Raw genomic sequence first — 21,314 nt, 5'->3', positions numbered from 1 at the left:
TCTCCCACTTTTAGGTATCTTTCATCACAAAATTAGCTACAGAATGTAACTTTAAGCATTTGAGTCGATAACAAAACACCCTGTATATTTAAGTGATATTCAAGTGCATATTTCAATATATAAAAGCAATTTATTCATGCAATGCGCTTACATATACATATTTATTTAATGTTATATAACTCACTCGCTGTTCGGCAGGTAATATAAGATTCATTTGTACTGCTTTTATTAAATCCATATTATCTTTATTATCAGTGTGATTTACAAAACGCCCGTTAACGCCATCGATGAGCCCGCTATTTATAGCCGCAGTCAATGAAACAATTTCGTCTGTAATAGAAGCTCGAACAACAGTCGATGAAGGATCCAACAAGCCATTTGCAATGGATTCCAATATTGTGAAATCATGTTTTATATCATAACTCGTTTGGAATGGGTCTGTGAGGTAGCCATTTTCGGGATTGTATAATTTATATTGTATTGCTTCTATTAAGCCGAATGATCTTTTGGGTGTAATAACCAAACCAGTTTCATAAGCATTTTTTAACGAACACGATTTAGATGTCTTTGTATTCAGTACATTGGCCCTGTTTGCGTCCATAAGACCTTTCCGAAAAGCCTCCGATAAACCCACAAATTTAGCTTTGGCTTCATCCTTGACTAACGCCGAAACAGGATCAATAATGCCAGCAGTGACAGCATCTTTTAGTGAATATACCTCATTTTTTCTATTTAAATATGATGCAGAATCATGTCCGCTAATATTCTCGTTATAGTCGTCGTTATGGTGGATTTTATACGTCAACAATCCGGTTTCTAAATCAAGACTTTTACTCTCGACTGCCTGATCAAATGTAATAGGCTCACGTAAATATATAAATATTGAAGGATCGTACACAAGGAATGACAATTTCGGATCGATTGTAACTCGGCTACTCATATTAATTAAATTAATTTGCCGGGCCTTGGAAAATGGAATCAGTTTGTGAGAGGGTAATTGTCGTACTAATGCTGTATTAGGATCAAATATATTACAGCTTATCGCCTCTTCTAATGACATTTCTCGAGGTGAGGTTCTATCATTTTTCTGTGAAGTCTGTGAAGTCTGTTCTGAGGTAGTTTTTCTTTCAGGGTTTATAAGCAAAGAATTGGAAACTGGTATCAAAATACCTTTACTAAAAGCTTTATCATAATTATGGAATCCCCGGGTTTTGGGATCAAGCACCTCTCCTTTAAAAATATCTATAAAACCATTATTAATACTTTCTCTTAGATCAAAATCACCCATTTCGCTTCTGAATATTGTCGTTTTTGAATTTATTAATCCTTTACATATAGCGTCATTTAAATTATAGTATTCACCTGTTGTCGGGTCACAGAATGTTCCCTTTTCAGAATTATATAATTTCATACGAATTACTGTTATAAGGTCTAGCGGTCGATGACTTGTCACAATTAGCCCACGTTCACGTGCACTTGCCAAGTCTATATGCTTTCCGCCCAAACTATAGAAACCGTTTGCATCAATTAATTTTTCAGAAAAGGCATGTGACAACTGCATATATTTTCCAGTACTTTCATTCTTTATTAAACTGTGTGTTGGGCTCACAATCTTTTCAGCACATGCTTCACTTAAGTTTAGTTTTCTGCCTGTAAGGGGGTGTAAAATTCTATTTTCTGATGCATCGTAAAATCCCATAGCTAGTGTTTCATATAATCCGAATTCTGCATTTTCAATATCAACAATCAGACCCTTTTTCAGAGCCTCTTCTAATGAAATACTTGTGTTGCTACCACGTTCTTTAAAAACACCCTCTCGCTTATCAATAATTTCGAGGCGGCAAGTTTCGTTTAAATTGTGCATTTTCTCATTTAGTTCGTCAAAATAGCAAGGCAGTTGGGGATTTATAACGAAATTGCGCATAGCTTCCATTAGGGTGATTTTTTTTCCGGTTGTTGGATCTATTATCTTCCCGGTACATTCATCAAAAGAGCCTTGAATGATAGCTTTTTGAATGCTTACAGGTGCCTGTGTATCTTTCAGAATGCCTACGTCGAAAGCGTGTTTAACGCTAATCTTTTGATTATTATATATCAACAAACCACTATCACTATCAATCACATCTGTTATTTTAGCACTTACTAAATTTATATTTGTATATAGTCCAGTGTTATAATCTTTTAACTGCGTATTATTTATGTCTATCAAATGTGCTTCAATTGCCATTGCTAAAGGCAGCTCTCGGCCTGTTTTGGGATCAATAATGTTTCCATCCGAATCATTATAAATGTTTGTAATTATGGCTTTCCCTAAAGATATTGGTGTCTTAACCTCAACTAAAGTTCCACAATTAAATGCTTCTTTAAAATCAAGTTCTGCACCTTTTCCAGTTTTAATTGTCCCTTTTTTCGTGTCGACTATCCCGGCTTCTACTGCTGCCATAAAAGGAAGCAACTTCTTATCCATCTTGACGATAGTCGAATATGGATCAATAATTCCCCTGCGAATAGCAGCTTCAGTTGAGAGTTTTTCTCTTGTAATAGTGTTACTGAATTTGCCTGATTCGGAATCGTACAGACCATGATATACAGCGTCAGGTAAACTTCTCTTACGCTTTGGTGGAAGTAGCATTTTGTTTTCCAAAGCTTCATACAGAGACATTTTTATTGATGTGCATGGGTTAACAATATATCCACCCACGGGATCCAGCAATCCTGTGCTTATAGCCTCTTTAATGCTTACAACAGAATCTGTTTCTGGATTTAATATAATTAACTCATCTTGATTAATATATTTGAGAGCAATTGCTTCTTTTAAATTAAAAAGTTTTTCATCGAGTTTAAGAGTTGAGGTTGAAGGGTCAAACATATTTCGGACTAAGCAATCCACCAATGATAATGGCTTCTTTGTGCTTATAATATATCCTTTTACAAAAGCTTCATCTAAAGTAAGATATGGGGACCTCAAAACGCCTGTTACTGTGTCAAGAAGACCGTCTTTAGCTGCTATTTTACCAGTCGTAATTGTTCCATATTCCTCATTTTTTATTAAGCAGGTATCTATTTCAACGAAGCCTAACTCAATTGCTTGTTGTAAACTAATTTCGTTTCCAGTTATCGGATTAAATACCTTTCCACTGTCAGCGGAATAATATTCACGTTGCAATAATTCTGGTAAACTCCAAGTAATACTATCAGTCTTTACCAAATGATTTTCAACCCCCTCGTTCAAAGGCATAAAAATATTAGATTTTGTATCTTTTACTTGTCCCTTTTCTGTTTCAACTAACTCCTCTTCAATAGCACTATGCAAATTTAATTCCTTATTATCAAGGGAGTCAACAATAAGAGATATTTTAGGATCAACCAATCCTATTTCTATAGAACGTTGAATATCAACTTGGTTTTGAGATTCAGAATCATACAATTTTCCAGTTTCTTTATTATAAAGACCTTTACGAACAGCAGCTTCAAGAGAAATGGGCTTGCGTGCACCGGGTACAAGAAATCCCAATTTGAATGCTTCCTCCAAAGGTATTTCATGAAATGTCTGAATATCAGTCATTGTACCTGATTCCATATTTACAACTCCCAACTCAATTGCCATTCGCAGTGGAATAATTTCCCCACTTACGGGATCTCGAACTGATAGCGAATGAATATCAATGTTCCCATTATTAATGGCGTCATTTATAGAACAAACTCGACCATCATCAAGTAATATTTTACCAGTTTCTGGATCAATCACACTTTCAATAAGAGAAGGTTTTGATTTTTCTTCTGAATAAGTATAGGTGATCCATTTGCGAGTAATACACTCGAAGAAAGGCACCTTTTTCCCAGTTTTTGGATCAACCATATGACCATTATGACGATTTAGGAGCGGACGGTCTAAAGCATCTATTATCTTCTCATATTCACCAGTAGTAAAATTTTTTACTAATATGTGTTCAGGATTGAATACATTACCATTTAAAACCAAGTCCTGAAATGAAATCTTTCGTTTTGTTACAGGGTCCATGAAATATTGATGTTCTAAATCGAATGCGTTGAACTCACTCATCTTTTCCGGTGTCAATTGATGCTGAGAGTTTAATAAATATGAATCGCGTTCCAAAGTCACTAAGTTATTATTATGAATTTGGACTTCATCTAGTAGAAAAAGTTTTTTATTTTCTAATAATATATCCATAGTATCCATAAGCTCTTCACCATTAATAATAACACGACAATGCCAAGGTTCAATTAAGTTCTGTGAAATTGCAGCACCTATTGTTGTTTTTATATGGTGGGGCACACATGTCGGGAAGTCTTCTACGTCATGCAAATTATTATCAGGAGTTAAATAAGAAGTCAGAATTTGGTTTCTATTGTCTACAAAATCGCGTTGGTCATAAATTTTGATCAGTTTATCTTCTTCTTGCTTATCTTCTTTATTTCCAATTGAAGATTCGTTTGAATCGAATTTCTCAACGGCAGAGGATTCACTTAAGGTAGGAATATACTTTACAGTTGCCATATTTCTTAAGTCTTCAGTATTCAGTTCCTCTTTAAGTGTTTCTTTTTCAACTAATTCCACTTGTTCTGAAATCATTGCAGTTTTATCATCTTGTTTAAATGTTTCCGTTAAAATTCCTAATTCCTTGGCTTTGTCAAATGTACAAATTTCACCAGTCTGAATATTTCTCACTTCATCATTAGAAACTAGAACATACCCTTGCATTAACTCAATTGTTTTTGTGGTGACAGTATGAAGAGATTTTATCGTTTCCATTGTTTTAGTTGTTGATAATGGTTTCTGAGTAGCAACAAAAGCAGAAAGAGGTTTCAATAACAAAAACCCTCCTTCTAAGGAATCTCGTATTGATAGGATTTTTTCTGTTTTCGGGTGTTTTACAGTTTGATTCGCAACATCAATTAGACCTTCATTTAACGCTCTCTCTATTTCAATCGCATCTACCCTTGGCGGATAGGGAATAGACATAATAAGATTATTTGCCAAAGCTTCACCGATTGTCATTTTTTGACGTGTATAAGGATGAGTTATTTCATACGTATTTGGATTTATAAGCCCCCGCTCCACGGCTACAGGAAATGTCATTGCTATAGGTGGTAAATTATTCGAGCCATTATGACTGGAGTCAAATATTCCTTCTTCAACCGCTTGACTTAGATTGAACACTTTATTACCGACTTTGAACTGGGAGGTGATACCATCAGCTATTCCACTTTTAATTGCTTCCTGCAATGTTGAATTATTTGGTTTTTGAACTACTGAAAGGGGATCTAGAATATCACATGTAATAGCTTCATTAATATTAAGTAAATATCCATTATCTGGATGTACTATTTTTTGACACTCCAAATCAATAAGACCTTGCTCTAGCAATTTTGGTATTGATAAACTTTTAGCTAGGGGAATTAATATATGGTTCTGGGATTCAGGATCAATCACGTTTTCGACCACAGCTTGATGGATATTTAAAATTCGATTTCTCTGTGGATCTAAAATTTTTCCCTTTCGTCCATCAATAAGACCAATATCTAAAGCTTTTCTTATTGGTAAAGCATCCTTATTAGACAAACTTTCAAGGATTTCTTTTGTTTCGTTATCAATTATTCCTTTTTGGAGAGCATCAATGGGTTTTAAAATAATTTTACGAATTTTTAATAATGTAATTGGAGCATCGCTTGGCGTGCTTCTGTGAACAATTCCACGTTCGTAGGCTACCTCAAGAGGAATATTTTCGCCAGTTCGGGGATCAGTAACGAATCGAAGTGTTTGTAAAGCATCTTCCACTGGTATTAGTGGTGTGCCACAAACTTTGGCTAATCCAATTCTCATAGCTTCACAAAAACTCGTACGCTCTCCACAATTCGTCAAAATCATTCCATCGTTAGGATCACAAATTTTACGTCTGATGGCCTCTTTAATATAAACTTCTTCATTTGTATGAGGATCAACAATTTTTATTATATTTTCATCTATGCGACCTTCAATGGCTGCCTTTAATATATTTTCTGATTGACCTGTTTCTGTAAAAATTACTAACATTGTGGAAGGATCATAAATTTCACCCGGTGCTATTTGTAGCGGATCAGGGGAATCGTGTTCAGAATCCAATAACTTATCTTTAGTTGGAGTAAGAGATACAGTTTCAGCCCCACGAATGCTAGAAGAATAAACGTTAGTACTCACTTCTTCTAGAATTATTTTCCCCTCATTGATAGCACTTTGTATATTAATTGTTTGGTTAAAGTTATCCTTATAATTGCCACAAGGATCAATAATGTTTCTTTTTATGGCCGAACCGATTGACAGCTTTTCGTATGTTTGTGGATCAATAACAGAAACGGAAAGATTGTTGATTATATTTCGTTTGATACATTCATTGAATGGTATACAGACATTGTCTATACTGAGCGTACCTGCATTTGCATCGAATATACCAAAATCGATAGCATCACGAAGCAGCCAGCCGCCTGGAGGTAGTTCTAGTTTTAAAGTGTTGGAATCATCTGTTTGATTGTTTGATTTCACTTCTGTGTAATTTTGCATTTGCATCAGTCTGTCAGTTACTGTTGTGTTATTCTTAGTTGACGATATTTTTGTCACTTTTGTGTCATAATTTATTTCAGGTGAACAATCATCTAAATCGGGGATCAAAAGACCATAAGATAAAGCCTGTTGTACTGAATACACATTTCCAGTCTTCTGGTCATGATATAACCTGCGGTCTTCATCAATTAATCCTTCACTCACAGCTTCTGTAAATGTTGATATTTTTTCCTGTTTATCTAGAGCTGTAGTTTGTATCGACACATACCGATTGACTGTACGAGTAACGGTCTCTGTTGTCAATGTTATATTTAATAAACTACTTAGAAATAAAGCACCTCCTGGTGTGATAAATTTCTTTTCAATAGCTATATCGAGAGGCACATTTTTTCCAATCTTAGGGTCAAGTAAATACCCCGTTTTTGGATCGATTAAATTATAATAACATAAATCAAGCACTGTTAGTTCGTTTCCACTGGCGTCATATACGCCAACTCTTTTAGTAAACATTTCATATACCTCTTGTCGCACCATATTCTTTTTAACGGCTATATCTAAAGCTTCGTAAATATTTTTACTAGTTTCCAAAGCAAAACCGGATTCTCTTTTGCATAAAATATTACGCGTCAAGGCCATATTAAAGCTCACAAAATCATTTCTTCTAATATCTTTAAAACCGTCTATATTGAATATTGATTTCTGTGATACCGAACTTATAAGCCCACGCTCTACTGCTTCTGGAATAGTCATTACTTCCCCTGTCATAAAATCGCGGTACTTTAATTCCGCAGGTAGAATAATCCCATATTCTATTGCTTCCTCTAATGTAACTAATTCTCCCTTTCTTTTGTTAATGCACTTTAAATTATTATTATCTAAAACTCCAGACTTAACTGCCTCTGTAAGATTTAACTTACTCCGACGCATAGGACTACTAATTTTTTCATTCTTATCTAGCAAATTAAAATCAACAATATCTTTTAATGTATAAGGTTTAACAATGAGTTTGCGATTTCTAGCCTCTATAAATGTAAATTTTTCCTTTGTAGCTTCATTTAAGTAGTGTCCAGTTTTCGAATTTAAAATTCCAATTTTGAGGGCTTCGCTTACCGAAATTTTAATGTCATTCTTTGCATCAACTACTTCAACTATATTAGGATCAATTAATTGATTTTTTACTGCTGAGTCAAGTCTAAATTTATTACCGGAGTTTCGATCTGCTATCCAACCTGACGCGTCAACCAGGCCATGAGCAATAGCATCACTTAAGCATAACGCACTAGATTTTATTGTCACTGACTCATGTTTAATCAAATATCCCCGATTATATGCCTCTGGTAAACTTATGGATTTATCTGGCTCAATATCAACAATTTTCTTGGGTAGAAAATCGATAATATTTTGGGGACTCGTGCTATTTTCTTCAGCATCTGAAGTTATCTTAATTCGTTTTTCAGCAGATTCATGTCCTGAATATGTTCCTTTTATCTTACTCTGATTGATTTCTAGAAGAGAAAGTTCTTTTTCACCAGAATCTTTACTCGCACCTAGTTTTAATAAATATTGACACAAATTGTAATCAATAAAGCCTTGTTTTGTTGCTGATTCCAATGAAATTCGCTTATCATCCAAAGTCATTTCCCCAGAAGGTACGTCTAAAATCCGCATAAGAATCGCTTCTCGGACTGTAATATTATTACCGGTTCGTGGATCACGTATTCCAACAATATCAAGCCAATTACTACTGAATAACTGACTGACGTCTCCATTGCTGCTATGTTTCTCTGATCCATGACCTTCGATGTTCCTTAACAGAATAGAATCTGGATCTGCATCGCTTTTACGTGAATTTGGGAAAGAAGTTAAGTGCGGCTCGCCATAGAAACTTTTGTAACCGGATCTATAAAGTAAAATAAATATACTTTTAAATGTTTATTTAAGGTTTTAGGCTGATAGACTGTTCCGCTATGAAATGAAAGATAAATGGATAATAAAAAAAAGGTAGAGAAAAAATGTGTAAGGAAAAAAATGTTTGCCTCCTTAATACAATTTTGGGAAACTTAAGATTCAGGTTGAGCAAGAAATATATCTTTCCATGGTCCACAGTCAGCCTTGACATAAAAATCATAGGGAAAGGAAGAAATCGTTTCACAGTCCGCTGTCAACCTACACGACTCGTTCCCACGACAGTAGGTTCTACATAACCGGTACGACCAGGATTTATACCCGGCCAAGGAGTGTCACTTCAGCATCATTCCTCGTATATGCATTGGGAATGTTTACGCTGCTACAACAACAACAACGAAACGTACACTAATCGACTGGTGTTGATTGACTTCTCCGAGGTTCAAATATTGTACTCGGTACACTAGTTTCTCCAACACAAAGACATACATCAAGCAACTTCACTCTAGCTTGCACCAAAAATGCTCGATGTTGAAAAGCCAGATTCATAACATATTCTCCACTCAATTGTCATTAGTGCTGTCGGAGACCACTGCTAACCGCCAAAAGGAGTCGAAAGACGTATGTAAATGCCAAGCCAAAAGGATATGCCCTTAAAAAAAATACGAGTAACTCTAGCCGCCTAAAGAAAAACGAAGTTTCAAGATACGGGGGACTGCCGGTAGATCAATTTTTATACGATGTCAAAGAGCAAAAACATAGTGAGACGAATATAGGCTCGCCGTATGGAACTTAAGTATGATCTGCATTTCTTGTAAGACGTGCGAAATATTAAAACTCAGTGTCAATAAATTGGGGACCTGACAAGGCTTTAGACATCATAATTTCGATATTCAAAATACCTTGTGCAAGTGATATTAGTGCTGAGGAAAACAAAAAAATTATATTTAACACTAAAAGATTATGGTCGCGTGTGGGAAATTAAAACGGAAGTACATGAAATAGTATGAAATTAGTAAATTTAAATTAAAGGTGACAAAAGCCAGTGAAAACTCGCTCAAATGGTTAAATAAAGTCCCGATACTACTCAAAATATTATTAACACGTTCGCGGACACTAAAATTTTCAGGGAGCTGCAAAAATAGACAGGCAATTATTTTTGAAACTAGTTGTAATATCCAAAATCTGATTATACATATATTATAAGAGTAGTCAGAACATCGTATTTTAACTATTATATGAAAGTACTTAATAAATCAAGTGGTCATTACTTTGAAATGTATATTAATTACAAAAACTTAAGGTTACATGAAATTAAATAAACAAAACTTGGCTTTAAAATTTGAATGCTGTAGCATTCACGTCATTTTGCATCACTATAAAAATGAATGATATAGCATTCACGTCCGCGAACGTGTTGAACGTTATGTACGCGACAACCGTGTGCAAAATAAGGCTAAAAGAACGCTCCAACAACTACAAATAAAGTTAAAATTGGGAAGTGCTAAGAGTAGTAAGAGAAGCTCATTTCCATAGGCGCACCGCACACAACACGCCACTTATCAATGCCAAAAACCGTAAATTAAAGATTGCAAGAGACCATATACGAGTAAGTAGGTATGAGAACTTCTAAAACACCATAATTTTTGCCAACATAAGTAGATTTAACCTTTTCAATCAAACGGCAAAGGCTTTGTTTGGAGAAACCCAAATTACATTTTAAAGGAAAATTTGTTACTAAGTGCCACAAAATTGAACATTCGGGGCAATTTTCGCTTCTATCAGGATAACGCACGCCATTGTACAGAATTGACTCAATTGGAATTACGCCCATTTTGTTCAAACACCAGTACTACCTAAGTTCTAGATAAAAAAAATTCGAAATCAATCTGACCTCAAAAAGGCGTTAAAAAAGGAATGGCAAACGTTTCTTCTTAATATATTAAAAAGTTGGTAGAATCGGCTCCAAAGGGGGTTCAAGCTGTTATTGACAGAAGAAGATACCCGTTAATCTGTGGAATTAAGAAAAATTACAGAACAACCGACTTTGTGATGAAAGCAGCAAGAGAGGCACACAATGTTTTCAATAGAGTCTACGAGTATAAAGAATAAACGATCTTTTTCAAAGTACATACATGTATGCCATGTGATCGGTTATTTCGCTCTAAAATTAAATAATTTGTATAGAATGTTAAGTGTGTAGACACTTGTGCGCAGATACCTTACAATGTAAAACACGTAAAAAGTAACAATTCCTATTTTCTAAAACATGAAGCAACAATACAAACAATAAGGATGAGCACGAAAAACGAAGATATAATCAATAAGGTACAGCTTACATTAAAAAATGTATCCAAAAATTGTGCATACAAATAAAAACATTATTGCATTCAAACATTTCTCAGAGAAGACTAGTTTATGAAAAGAACATACAGATATTTACTTTTTTTAATACTAATATGTTTATCGATATCTTTACTAAAAAACAATGAGACAAAACTACAAAGTCTTTTAGACAAATTCTGCTTCAAGCTGTAGTATTAAAAAATATTTTCATTTCATAAATAACAAATATACATTTTTGTTGTGAAAATGTGATTATATATATATGTACATAATTGGCGCGGATTGTCATTTCTTCTTCTTTCTTGGCGCGATAACCTACGCGATTTTGGCCGAGTTTAATAAAGCGGCGCGTCTTTTCTTTTGCGCCAGTTGAAAACACCAAGTGAAGCTAAGTCTTTCTCCACCTGATCTTTTCAACGTAGATCTTCTTTCTTCCTCTGCTACAACCAGCTGGTACGGTATCGAATACTTTCAGAGCCGGAGCATTTGTATTCATTCGGATGACATGACCCAGCCAACGAAGCCGCTGGATCTTTATTTGCTGTCATAGAAATAGCCGACCACATACAGATCATTATTCTATCGCCTACAATACTCGCCGTCCCCAACGCGCAAAGGTCCAAATCTTCGGCAGAATTTTTCTCTCAAACACTCCATCGGCATACGCCAATAATTGTACGCTTCTATAAAAAATTGTGCCTGCGGCTCCAGCACACAATACTTGTGATTTACATTTTAATAAAAAGGTTACGTCGCTAAGTACAACAAAAGGCAGCACCAGTTTGTGAAAACAAAGTCGAACCCTGAAACGTAACCGCCATATGAATTATTTTTGCATATACTCGGTTGTTCAATAACTTTTGTGGATCGGTTGTTACACTCTTCATATGAAGTCATAATTCATTCTTTGTTTACAAGTCATTTAGTATCGACGTGTCACAGTAGTTTCTACAATGAAAAAAAAATCTAGTATCGTGCACGGATTGAATTTTTATTTTAGGAAGGAAATTTATGAACGAATGTTGAAAGTGTAAAGAATGGACACGAAAAAAACTAATCGATTGTGTTTTATCATCACTTGCATAAAACTAAATGTAAATAAAAAATAAATATACATATTCGTAATGTTTGTAGTCATTATTAATATGACGAATTCACTTTTTGAAACTTCTACGTAGTTTCAAAATGTGCTCGGTTAAGTGTGAGCTTGCAGAGAAAAGTGTGCGCTATAAGCAGGAATATCGTCATTTGCCGCACAATGACATAGCAAAAATTTTAAATTGGGCGAAAAGTACGGCAACTTATGTGTTAAAAAAGTTTAATGAAATCTCGTCGGTGGAACGAAGGCCTGGAAGTGGAATAAAAATAGAATTTGTGTAGTAGTCAAAAATAAATGAAGTGGTGTCATTATTTCGATAAAAAACCTTGCTTTTCACTTCGAGATGCTGCAAAACAGGTTGCAGCATCTCGAAATGTTAGGCCCAAAAAGCCCGCAATAATGAAGGCTGGCGTCAAAAATTGTAGCACCCAATCGAAATGATAAACAAAATAAGAGTACTAAAACACGTGCGCGAAAATATTATATGTACAGTCAAGAGATCCATAAATATGGCTGTGTTGTTATGGACGATGAAACATACGTCAAAGCAGACTTAAGCAGATTCAGAGCGTTGAATTTTATACTGCAAAGCAGAGAGGAAGAGTCCCAGGTGCTCTTAAGGTAAAAATGTTGGGCAAGTTCTCTAAAAATTATTTGCTTTGGCTAGCCATCTACCAGTGTGGTATTAAATGGTATTAAAAGCAAAATGTTCATTACCGCAGGCACAATAAATCAAGCAATTTATATGACGGAGAGCTTGCAAAAAGGTTTGCTGCCATTCATAAGACAACATGAAGGCTCAATTCATCTTGTCATTATAGCCGTCTTGCCATGAGCTGGTACAAAAATCGTGAGGTAAATTTTGTTCAAAAGGACCACCACCCACCAAACTGTCCACTATTGAGACCCATTGAAAAATGCTGGGCAATTGTTAAAACGCAATTTCCGAAAAATGAAAGGATAAACGAAAAAAGAAATTAAAAATGAGCAGCAGTTTCAAATGAGTTGACAGAGAGCTGCAGATACCATAACAAAAACTGAGCCCATCGCCTAATGAGAGAAATCAAAACTAAATTACGCTTTTTTGTTTATAACAAAGAGAATTGATATGAGGTTTTTGTTTAACATAGTACGCTTAATAAAGAAGAAAATAAAATAAAAATGTTTTTCATGGCTTATATAAATTTGATGCTACAAGTCATCAAGTGACTGAAAGAGATTTAGTAAAAGCCCTATGCATCTCATCGGGCAGTGCTGGCAAAACACTTTAACTGAAGTATTGGGTTTCAGAAAGCTGTGTGCAAAATGGGTGCTGGAATCGATCACAATGGAATAAAAACACATTCGAATGCGACTTTGCGACTTTCTCAGCAACATTTAGAACGTTTTCGAAAAGATAAAGTGGATTTTGTACGTAGATTCAACACAGTGGATGAGACTTGAATTTATTACCATAATCCTAAATCAAAACAAGAAACTAAAGAGTGGTGTGAACCTGGTTCTTCGAACCCGAAGCGAGTTCGTGTCCAGAAATCGGCTAAGAAAGTGTTAGCAGCAGTTTCTTGGGATACGAAAGGAATTTTGTTTGTAGATTACTTGTAACTTGGACTTTTATGAGATTCTTTAGTTAGGAATGTGTCTGCACTGCCTCCCATCCCACGAAAGCTCCATAAGTCAAAATGGGACGCACAGTGGTTTATATCCCATTTTTTACCAAATAAATAGAGGCATTACAAACATAAATAGAGCATTATATACATTCTTAAACATTTCCGCGGTGTTATTTTTCCAAGAAAGCTTTGAGGCCAGAATTATGCCAATAAACTTGTCCCGTTAGTTTCGCGTACGGATGAAATGCATATTGCAGTTCGTTCAAAGTTCGTATGTTATACAAAAAATATATACCTATGACACTGTTTCAGCCTTCAGTTTTGTTTCGATTGAAGAAGTTTGCGTTATGTTAAACAAATATAACATGAGCCCGAAAGCGAAGGAAATTTGCGTTACAGTGCGAGAGCAAATAATATGAAAGAGAAATTCTTTGAAGTCCAACGCTAAAACTTTTGGCGGAGCTAATTCAACAGTGGAAACAATATTAAAAAACTGTCTTGAGACGAAATCATTAATTTGTTTCCTAAAATTTTCAAACAGTTAAACAAAACATCAAAAATGTTGTGGACAAAAATCCGAAAACAGTCGCCTTAGAAATGCGGAATGCACTGGAAACCGATCATAATATTAATGTTCATATCGAAACGGTACGAAGTGTTTTGAGAGGAACCGATATAAGGCGAGTGCCTAGAGAAAAATCAGAAAAAAATGTTAAGTGATAAGAGTAAATTCAATTTATTCGTTTGCAATGAAAAACAGAAAATATAACGCAAAGCGGATAAAGAGCTTCAATCAAAAACTACACGAAGCACAAATTCCATAATGTAAAGGAACCGTTACTTTATAACGAGCCAAAATAACTACATTCGCTACCCCAATCACCGAACCTCAACCATATAGAACATTTATGGGACGAATCAGAACGTCGGATCAGCAAAAGAGCTTATTATAAAAAACAGGAAATTAGAGTTGGTCTTTGGAACAAATGGAACAAGTAACATAAGAAACAAAAAAAAACAAGCATAGTTTTTTTCATGTTAAATCGGTTAAGGGCAAAGCAGAGAGGGCGGCCCAACATGTTACTAACTAAACCATTTGCATTTATTATAAATATTATATATTTGAGAATGTTTTTATAGAGTACGTATACTTTTCTGTGCTGTGAAGTTTTTGTTTTTTCGTTTTTTATATAATTTCAAAATATTTAATTTTTGTTATCGGATAAGTTTTTTTTGTTTGCTTGTAATACAACCAATTATCTTTTGAACGCACTTAATTTAGGGTTAGTGCGTGACTACCATTCGGAATTCACAGAGAGAACGTGGGTTCAAATCTCGGTGAAACACCAAAATTAAGAAAAACATTTTTCAAATAGCGGTCGCCCCTCGGCAGTCAATGGCAAACCTCCGAGTGTATTTCTGCCGTGAAAAAGTTCCTCATAAAAATATTTGCCGTTCGGAGTCGGCTTGAAATTGTAGGTCCCTCCATTTGTGGAACAACATCAATAGGAGGAGGAGCTCGGTCAAACACCCAAACAGGGTGTACGCGCCAATTATATATATATATATATATATATAATATATATATAATAATACCAAAGGTTATTAACCTACTTATATTTAAAAAAAATTATGAAAGTGTGGCTGACTCAACTATGTATGGCCGGAATATTGATTTAACCTTTAAGAGAGAAATTGAAAAATTCAACGAAACTGAATCAGTTGGTGAGCTAAGCATATTGGTCGTCCAATAAAAATCTGCTTGGGGAGAAATATGTAATCAAAGAGGTTGCAATACTAAAACGACATTACGGGTACGCCACCTTTTATGTTGGTATGTAAACGCTGAAGAACTTTGTCATTTATCAACCGATCGACTTCAACATACATGTTTTCGATACGTCAATTCAGTACAAGTGCCAACCATGGATCGCTTTAAACCAAAACAATACGAAATCGACGCTATAAAACCGGAAATGCTTGACAAGGTGATGACAAGCGCTGAAAAAAGATCGCAGTTTGTGATTGCTAATAAAGGTGGCCACTTGATTGATATTGTATTCAAAAAATAGTTTTAATAAATTGTAAATAACCAAACCAAATAAAAATACCTCACTTATACAAATCAGTTGTTTTCTTCAAAGTTATTCAATATTTTCATACCGACATAAAAGATGGCGCACCCTGTAGTATTAATTGTAACTTCATGAACGTTAACAATTATGTCAGCCGGCCTATGGAATTTGTTAGTGCATGAATTCATACAAGTTTTATTTAAAGCCAGTTAAACTTCGCCTCTTTTGTGGAATATGTATTTCGGAATATTTTCTTAAAGCCTTACACTTCTTTTTCTTACCTTAAAAATATCAAATTCACTGTCACTATAGGAGACGAGAACAGATTTTGTTCAAATAGAAAATCCACAAAAAACACCTATTAATTATTTTAGAGTAAAAATTATTACTTTCTGCAAATGTTTCACTTTTTATTTTTGTAATGGAGGAGGCGAAACATTTTTTCGCATTTCTAAAATGCTCAAGTAGTAAGTGTTTAAAATCAAAAATTTTTGCTCAATATATTATGATACAATCTAGTGTGCAAATATAAAGCAGCAGTACTAAAAATAAATTTATATATTGTAGTAAAAAAAAATTTAAGTATAATCACTTACCGTACTATACTAGAATCGTTGTTATCTGGGATGTCTGTAATGTCGTCTTCTGAAGGAGCACAGTCTTGTACATCAGCTCTGAACGTTTTAAGAGGGTTTTGAATACTTTCAGCATATTGCTAGAATTAATTTGCAAAAGGTGGAATATTTTAAAAATGTTACATTTACTTTTATGAAAAGCATGATATCGATTCATTTTTACCTGGAATTCATATGCAAAATTGTATTCGCAGTTATTCATCTTTTAAGGTGGACGAGTTTTCTTTTACTTTAGAATTATATTTTCTTATTTTTATATGAGTTCATGTTCATTAAATAATAAGCTGGAATACTTTAACCGTCGAAGAAAACATTCTACATATATTAAAATTTTTTTGATAAAAATACTATATATAATTATCAATATAAAAACAAAAATTTTAGAAAACAACTTCCCTAGTCTCTTCCGTATGTCGTACGGAGTGCGATACGAAATTATTTTCAAAACATTGTCTTTAGCTAAACACTTTCTTATTGGAAATTTATTCGTGCTCCTGAGTTGAATACCATAATAATGGATAAATTTCCCGCATTTTTTAATTTTGCATAAAATATGAGAACATTTGGTATACCATACATTGTGCAAACTTCGGGGCTTGGGAAGGGTTCTTGAGTGGCGAATCTAACGAGATAGCATAAAGTCGATATTAACCCAATATAATCTCACACGTCAAAACGTTCTCAATTGTTGGAGATAAATGAGTTTGAAAAAATTATTTACAGTTTAAATAATGTTTTTGTAATTGCTTTATAACACTAGATGTTACTAGTTATTTATATGCAAATGTTATTTACGGCGGCCGCCATAGCCGAACGCGTTGGAGCGTGACTACCATTCAGAATTTAGAGAGAACGTAGGATCGATTTTCGGCGAAAGACCAAAAGGAAGAAACAGTTTTTTCTAATACCAGTCGGCCGTCGGCAGACAATGGCAAACCTCCGAGAAAATTTTTGTCATAAAAAATATCTGGCGTTCGGAGTCGGCTTGAAACTGTAGGCCCCTCCATTTGTAGAACAACATCAAGACGCTCACTACAAATAGGAGGAGGAGCTCGGCCAAACACCCAAAAAGGGTGTACGCGCCAATTATATACATATATATATATGTAATTTCTCTATTTTCATTTGCATTTTTATAAAAAAGTACCTTTTAAAGTAACAGTAAACAGTTATTAGGAGTTATGTTCGTCCAAAATTTACATAAAAATTCCACTTTTTATGTTTGCAATTTTTTCTTGGATCACTTCACACCATTCAGAAGTGTCCGGGTGGAAAATGCCGGGTACGAAGCATCTACCGGTTTTTGGAAGTGGTGGCAAATTTCCGGTGCGTTAACATATTCGCTTACGTTCTTGATTTATATTTGATAGTTTGTGATGGCTAATTTTGTTATGGAAGAGAGCATCAGAGTATTGAGATAAATCATATTATTTAAACTTGTTCTTCTTTGAGAATAGGATAGGAATTTGCTTATACTGCGGCTCACAGCTTATTTCGTGTGTTCATTTATTTCAAAGAATATGTAGGATTTTTTACAAAAGCTATATTTTGAAACCTAAATTTACTTTCTAAGATACATATATTTGAGTTATGAGCACCAAAAAATAATTTCAAAGTAACTTTAATTTAAGGGGAATATTCAAAAACGAAATGTAAGGAAATTTCTACTAACTAATATTAGTTTGGGGAAAAATAAATAAATCACATTACATGCCGGTCAACTTCGATTATTTCTGTGATTTTAAATCATGTCGGTTGCTTATGTGATGTTTTCTTATACAGGGTTGGCCATATTAAACTGACCCATTGAGTAACTCTATAACTTTTTACTGTAATTTGAAATCTAAGGTTTACGTCAACAAGCCAAAGACACTAGGCGCACTTAAGGCCAATATCCGACGGGAAATGGCCGCCATATCGGCCGAGACGCTGGCCAAAACTATGGAAAACGCCGAAAAACGGGCACATTACGCTATACGAGCTAAGGGCGACCACTTGCGCGATATCATATTCAAAAAGTGATGTAAACGAATCTCCTTGAACTAAATTAAATGTTTTTCACAATGAAACACAAAAAAATGTTTCTTTTTCCATATTTTTTTAATAATCACATGGGTCAGTTTAATATGGCCAACCCTGTACTTTACTTAAATCACTCCATCAATTCTCATTCACATTGAGAAGGGGCGCCTGCGATGGCGTTTCAACCTAATGGGGGCAGTTCCAGATAAGCCATGATTGAACAATATTCGATTTGTATTTGGGATCGTTGTCTTAATAGAATCGAAATCTATCCCGAATACTTAATTTTTCAGAACTTTACAATAAAATGGTTTTCAGTAAATTTAAATAAGTAGTTTTGCCTGTATCTTCGTCTGTGTAAGCTAAGTTTCCGACCCCTGCTGATGATATACTCGTACAACCCTATTTCATGTGAATTTGTGCCTTATTTTACCTTTCAAGGTTGAGCTTGTAATTGTAAACCTACGTCGATATTAATTTTTTTGTTCAGATTCCTAAGAAATAAATACATTAAGAAAATAGCGTTTTCTACTTTTTTTTTTCTTTCATTAGAAGAAAAGTTATAACACTGACAATTTTGATTTTTCGAGTATTCCAATACTTTTTTGACTCACTTGTGAAAGCGTTTTTCATCAAATCATGAAGCCTAACAGCTGTGGAATCGTAACAGGTGGCGCTAAAGTAATCCTCCTATCAGAAAATGCTATAAATTTTACGATTGGCCCCTAATGTCAGTTCTGTTTTGACATTTGTGTAGTAAACACATGCGAAATACACGTTAATAAACAATGTTACGCTACACTGCTCCAGAACGCGGAATATTGCTGACTATTTATTTGACCAATAATCGGCCGGTGACTTTGGCACAACGTGAATTTCGTCGCACATTTCTTTGCCGTCCAACGCTTACTGGTGAAACACTGCGACGTTTAGCCGCTCGCCTCGAAGAGACTGGCACAACACGAGATGCTGCCAGGCGTGGCAGACCCCGGAGTAGCCGTTCTGCAGAGAATATTGCTGCTGTAGCCGAGGATGTCATGGAAGCGCCGTCGACATCGACCAGACGACGTGCCACGCAAATGGATATCAGTCGACGGTCTTTACAGCGAATTTTGGTACAAGATTTGAAGATGTTTCCGTACAAAGTCCAGACGGTGCATCAGCTGTTAGCTGCTGACCGCCAATCGCGTCTAACATACGCTCAAGCCATCCTTAATCACCACCAAGAGGAAGATGATTTTTCATCAAAAATAATCATGAGTGATGAGGTCAATTTCCATCTTAGCGGGTACGTAAATAAGCAAAATGTACGCTTCTGGGGCACTGAAAATCCACGTGTAACCCACGAAGAGCCATTACACCCGCTCAAAGTCACTGTATGGTGTGCTGTTTTCGCTGGAGGAGTCATCGGACCTTTTTTCTTCGAAGACGTCGCGGGCCAAACGGTTACTGTGAATGGTGAGCGCTTCAGAGCAATGATCAACGAGTGCTTTTTGCCGCAACTTGATGAATTGGGATTGGAAAACATGTGGTTCCAACAGGACGGTGCAACACACACTGCACGTGCCACAACCGATATGCTGAAGGATGCATTTCCCGGGCGCCTAATCTCCCGTTTTGGCGATTTGCACTGGCCAGCAAGATCGCCTGATTTGACCGCTCCAGACTTCTTTTTGTGGGGCTTTTTGAAGTCGCGGGTTTATGTCAACAAGCCTCAGACTCTCGCAGCTCTTAAAGACAATATCCGTCAAGAATGTGAGGACCTATCGCCGGAAGTTTTGGCCAAAGTGATGGAAAATGCCATAAAAAGGGCTCAAATGGCAATCAACTGTGGCGGCGGCCATTTACATGACATCATATTCTCGACTTGATGTAAAAAAAATTAAAAGACCAAATAAAAATAATCCATAAGAAGAATCAAAGTTTTTAATTTTTTTTTTAAATTACAGCCAAAAAACATCGCAAGGTTACTTTTGCGCCACCTGGTATTTTGCAGCCCTTTCAGATTGTCCTTCAGGGATGGAATTCATAAATTAGAATCTCGTTGGAACAAGTGTATTGATGCCCAAGGGACTATACTGAATAACAAAATTATGTATTTCTTATCTAACCGCAAAACTTATTGAACAACCTAGTACAGCGTTTTGCATTTATCCTAACGTGCGCTGTGCACGTTGGTACGATGTTTTGTTTTTCAGAAATGGCTTCTTCTACGTTTTGGTGGAAGTGGTTTTGCTATTCATTTCCTCACTTTGATCACGCTTATATGTATGTCTCATAATAATAATTATGCTATTTTTGGCTTCTAGTAATTAATTACCAAAAGTCAACAACATTGCCTAAAAGTTCGATTGCATGACATAGGTCATGGGTAACCCATGGGTTAAATATGGCACATATATACGTTAGTCCGTGCAGGGGACATTAGAACCGTCCATATGTGTTATCATCTGTTTTCACTTTTCCGCAACAATTTTGGAAATTATTTTTTTTTGTAGGTAGCACGAGTTTTCACTAATATGTCATTGCTACTAAACAATAGAACAGGAACTTGGATTGTACATGATGATGCCGCTGTTGATGCAGTCATTCGAATGACATCATCAAATAATTTAATTGACGCCACTAACACAACTACGTACAAAAATACGAACTAAGTTTGATTTATTTAATGCCTTTTTAATTCCAATATGTTTAACCAAATGAAGACTGCATTTTTATTTTCGAAGGTAGTTTTATCACCAAACTTTGTATTTTTTAAGAGGCAGATTAGTCGAAATACATTATGGATTTAATTGAATAGTAACACGAACAAAACACACGCCTATTACGTTCGTTTTTTTTTTTTTTTTTTTTGTTTCAAAAGCAACACAAAAATCTCGAGAGGAATAGCCGTCGTCACACAAACACGCCGTTTGCTTCACTAAAAACTTTTTCAACAGATTTTACATTTCTTGAGCTTACGCCAAAAAGGTTACCATATTTAAAAAAAAAACTCGTAAATAAAATTTTATCAAAGCACATAACGACATTGCTTTATTTCTTTAATAATAAGAATACGTG

General features: G+C 35.2%; 1 protein-coding gene across 19 annotated transcripts in view; it reads right to left on the bottom strand.

The window, feature by feature from the left end:
• The window catches only part of LOC129245563 (dystonin), a 181,339-nt gene that overhangs the window by 54,605 nt on the left and 105,420 nt on the right, over window positions 1-21,314 (bottom strand). For 11 of the 19 annotated variants that reach the window (XM_054883795.1, XM_054883803.1, XM_054883804.1 and 8 more), the window contains 2 exons: window positions 16,191-16,309; window positions 185-8,459 (listed from right to left, as the gene is read on the bottom strand). The exons of 6 other annotated variants lie outside the window; for them this stretch is intronic. In XM_054883795.1, coding sequence (XP_054739770.1) covers window positions 185-8,459; window positions 16,191-16,309 — 8,394 coding nt within the window. Of the gene's footprint in view, window positions 1-184; window positions 8,460-16,190; window positions 16,310-16,392; window positions 16,519-21,314 lie in introns of those variants that run through there. 2 more of the 19 variants (XM_054883811.1, XM_054883798.1) reach the window with 1 other exon arrangement.

Source organism: Anastrepha obliqua, chromosome 4 (assembly GCF_027943255.1).
Source record: "Anastrepha obliqua isolate idAnaObli1 chromosome 4, idAnaObli1_1.0, whole genome shotgun sequence".
Lineage (NCBI taxonomy): Eukaryota > Metazoa > Arthropoda > Insecta > Diptera > Tephritidae > Anastrepha > Anastrepha obliqua.
Note: the sequence above shows the minus strand (reverse complement) of the source record. Positions and strands in the feature narration are given on the sequence as shown.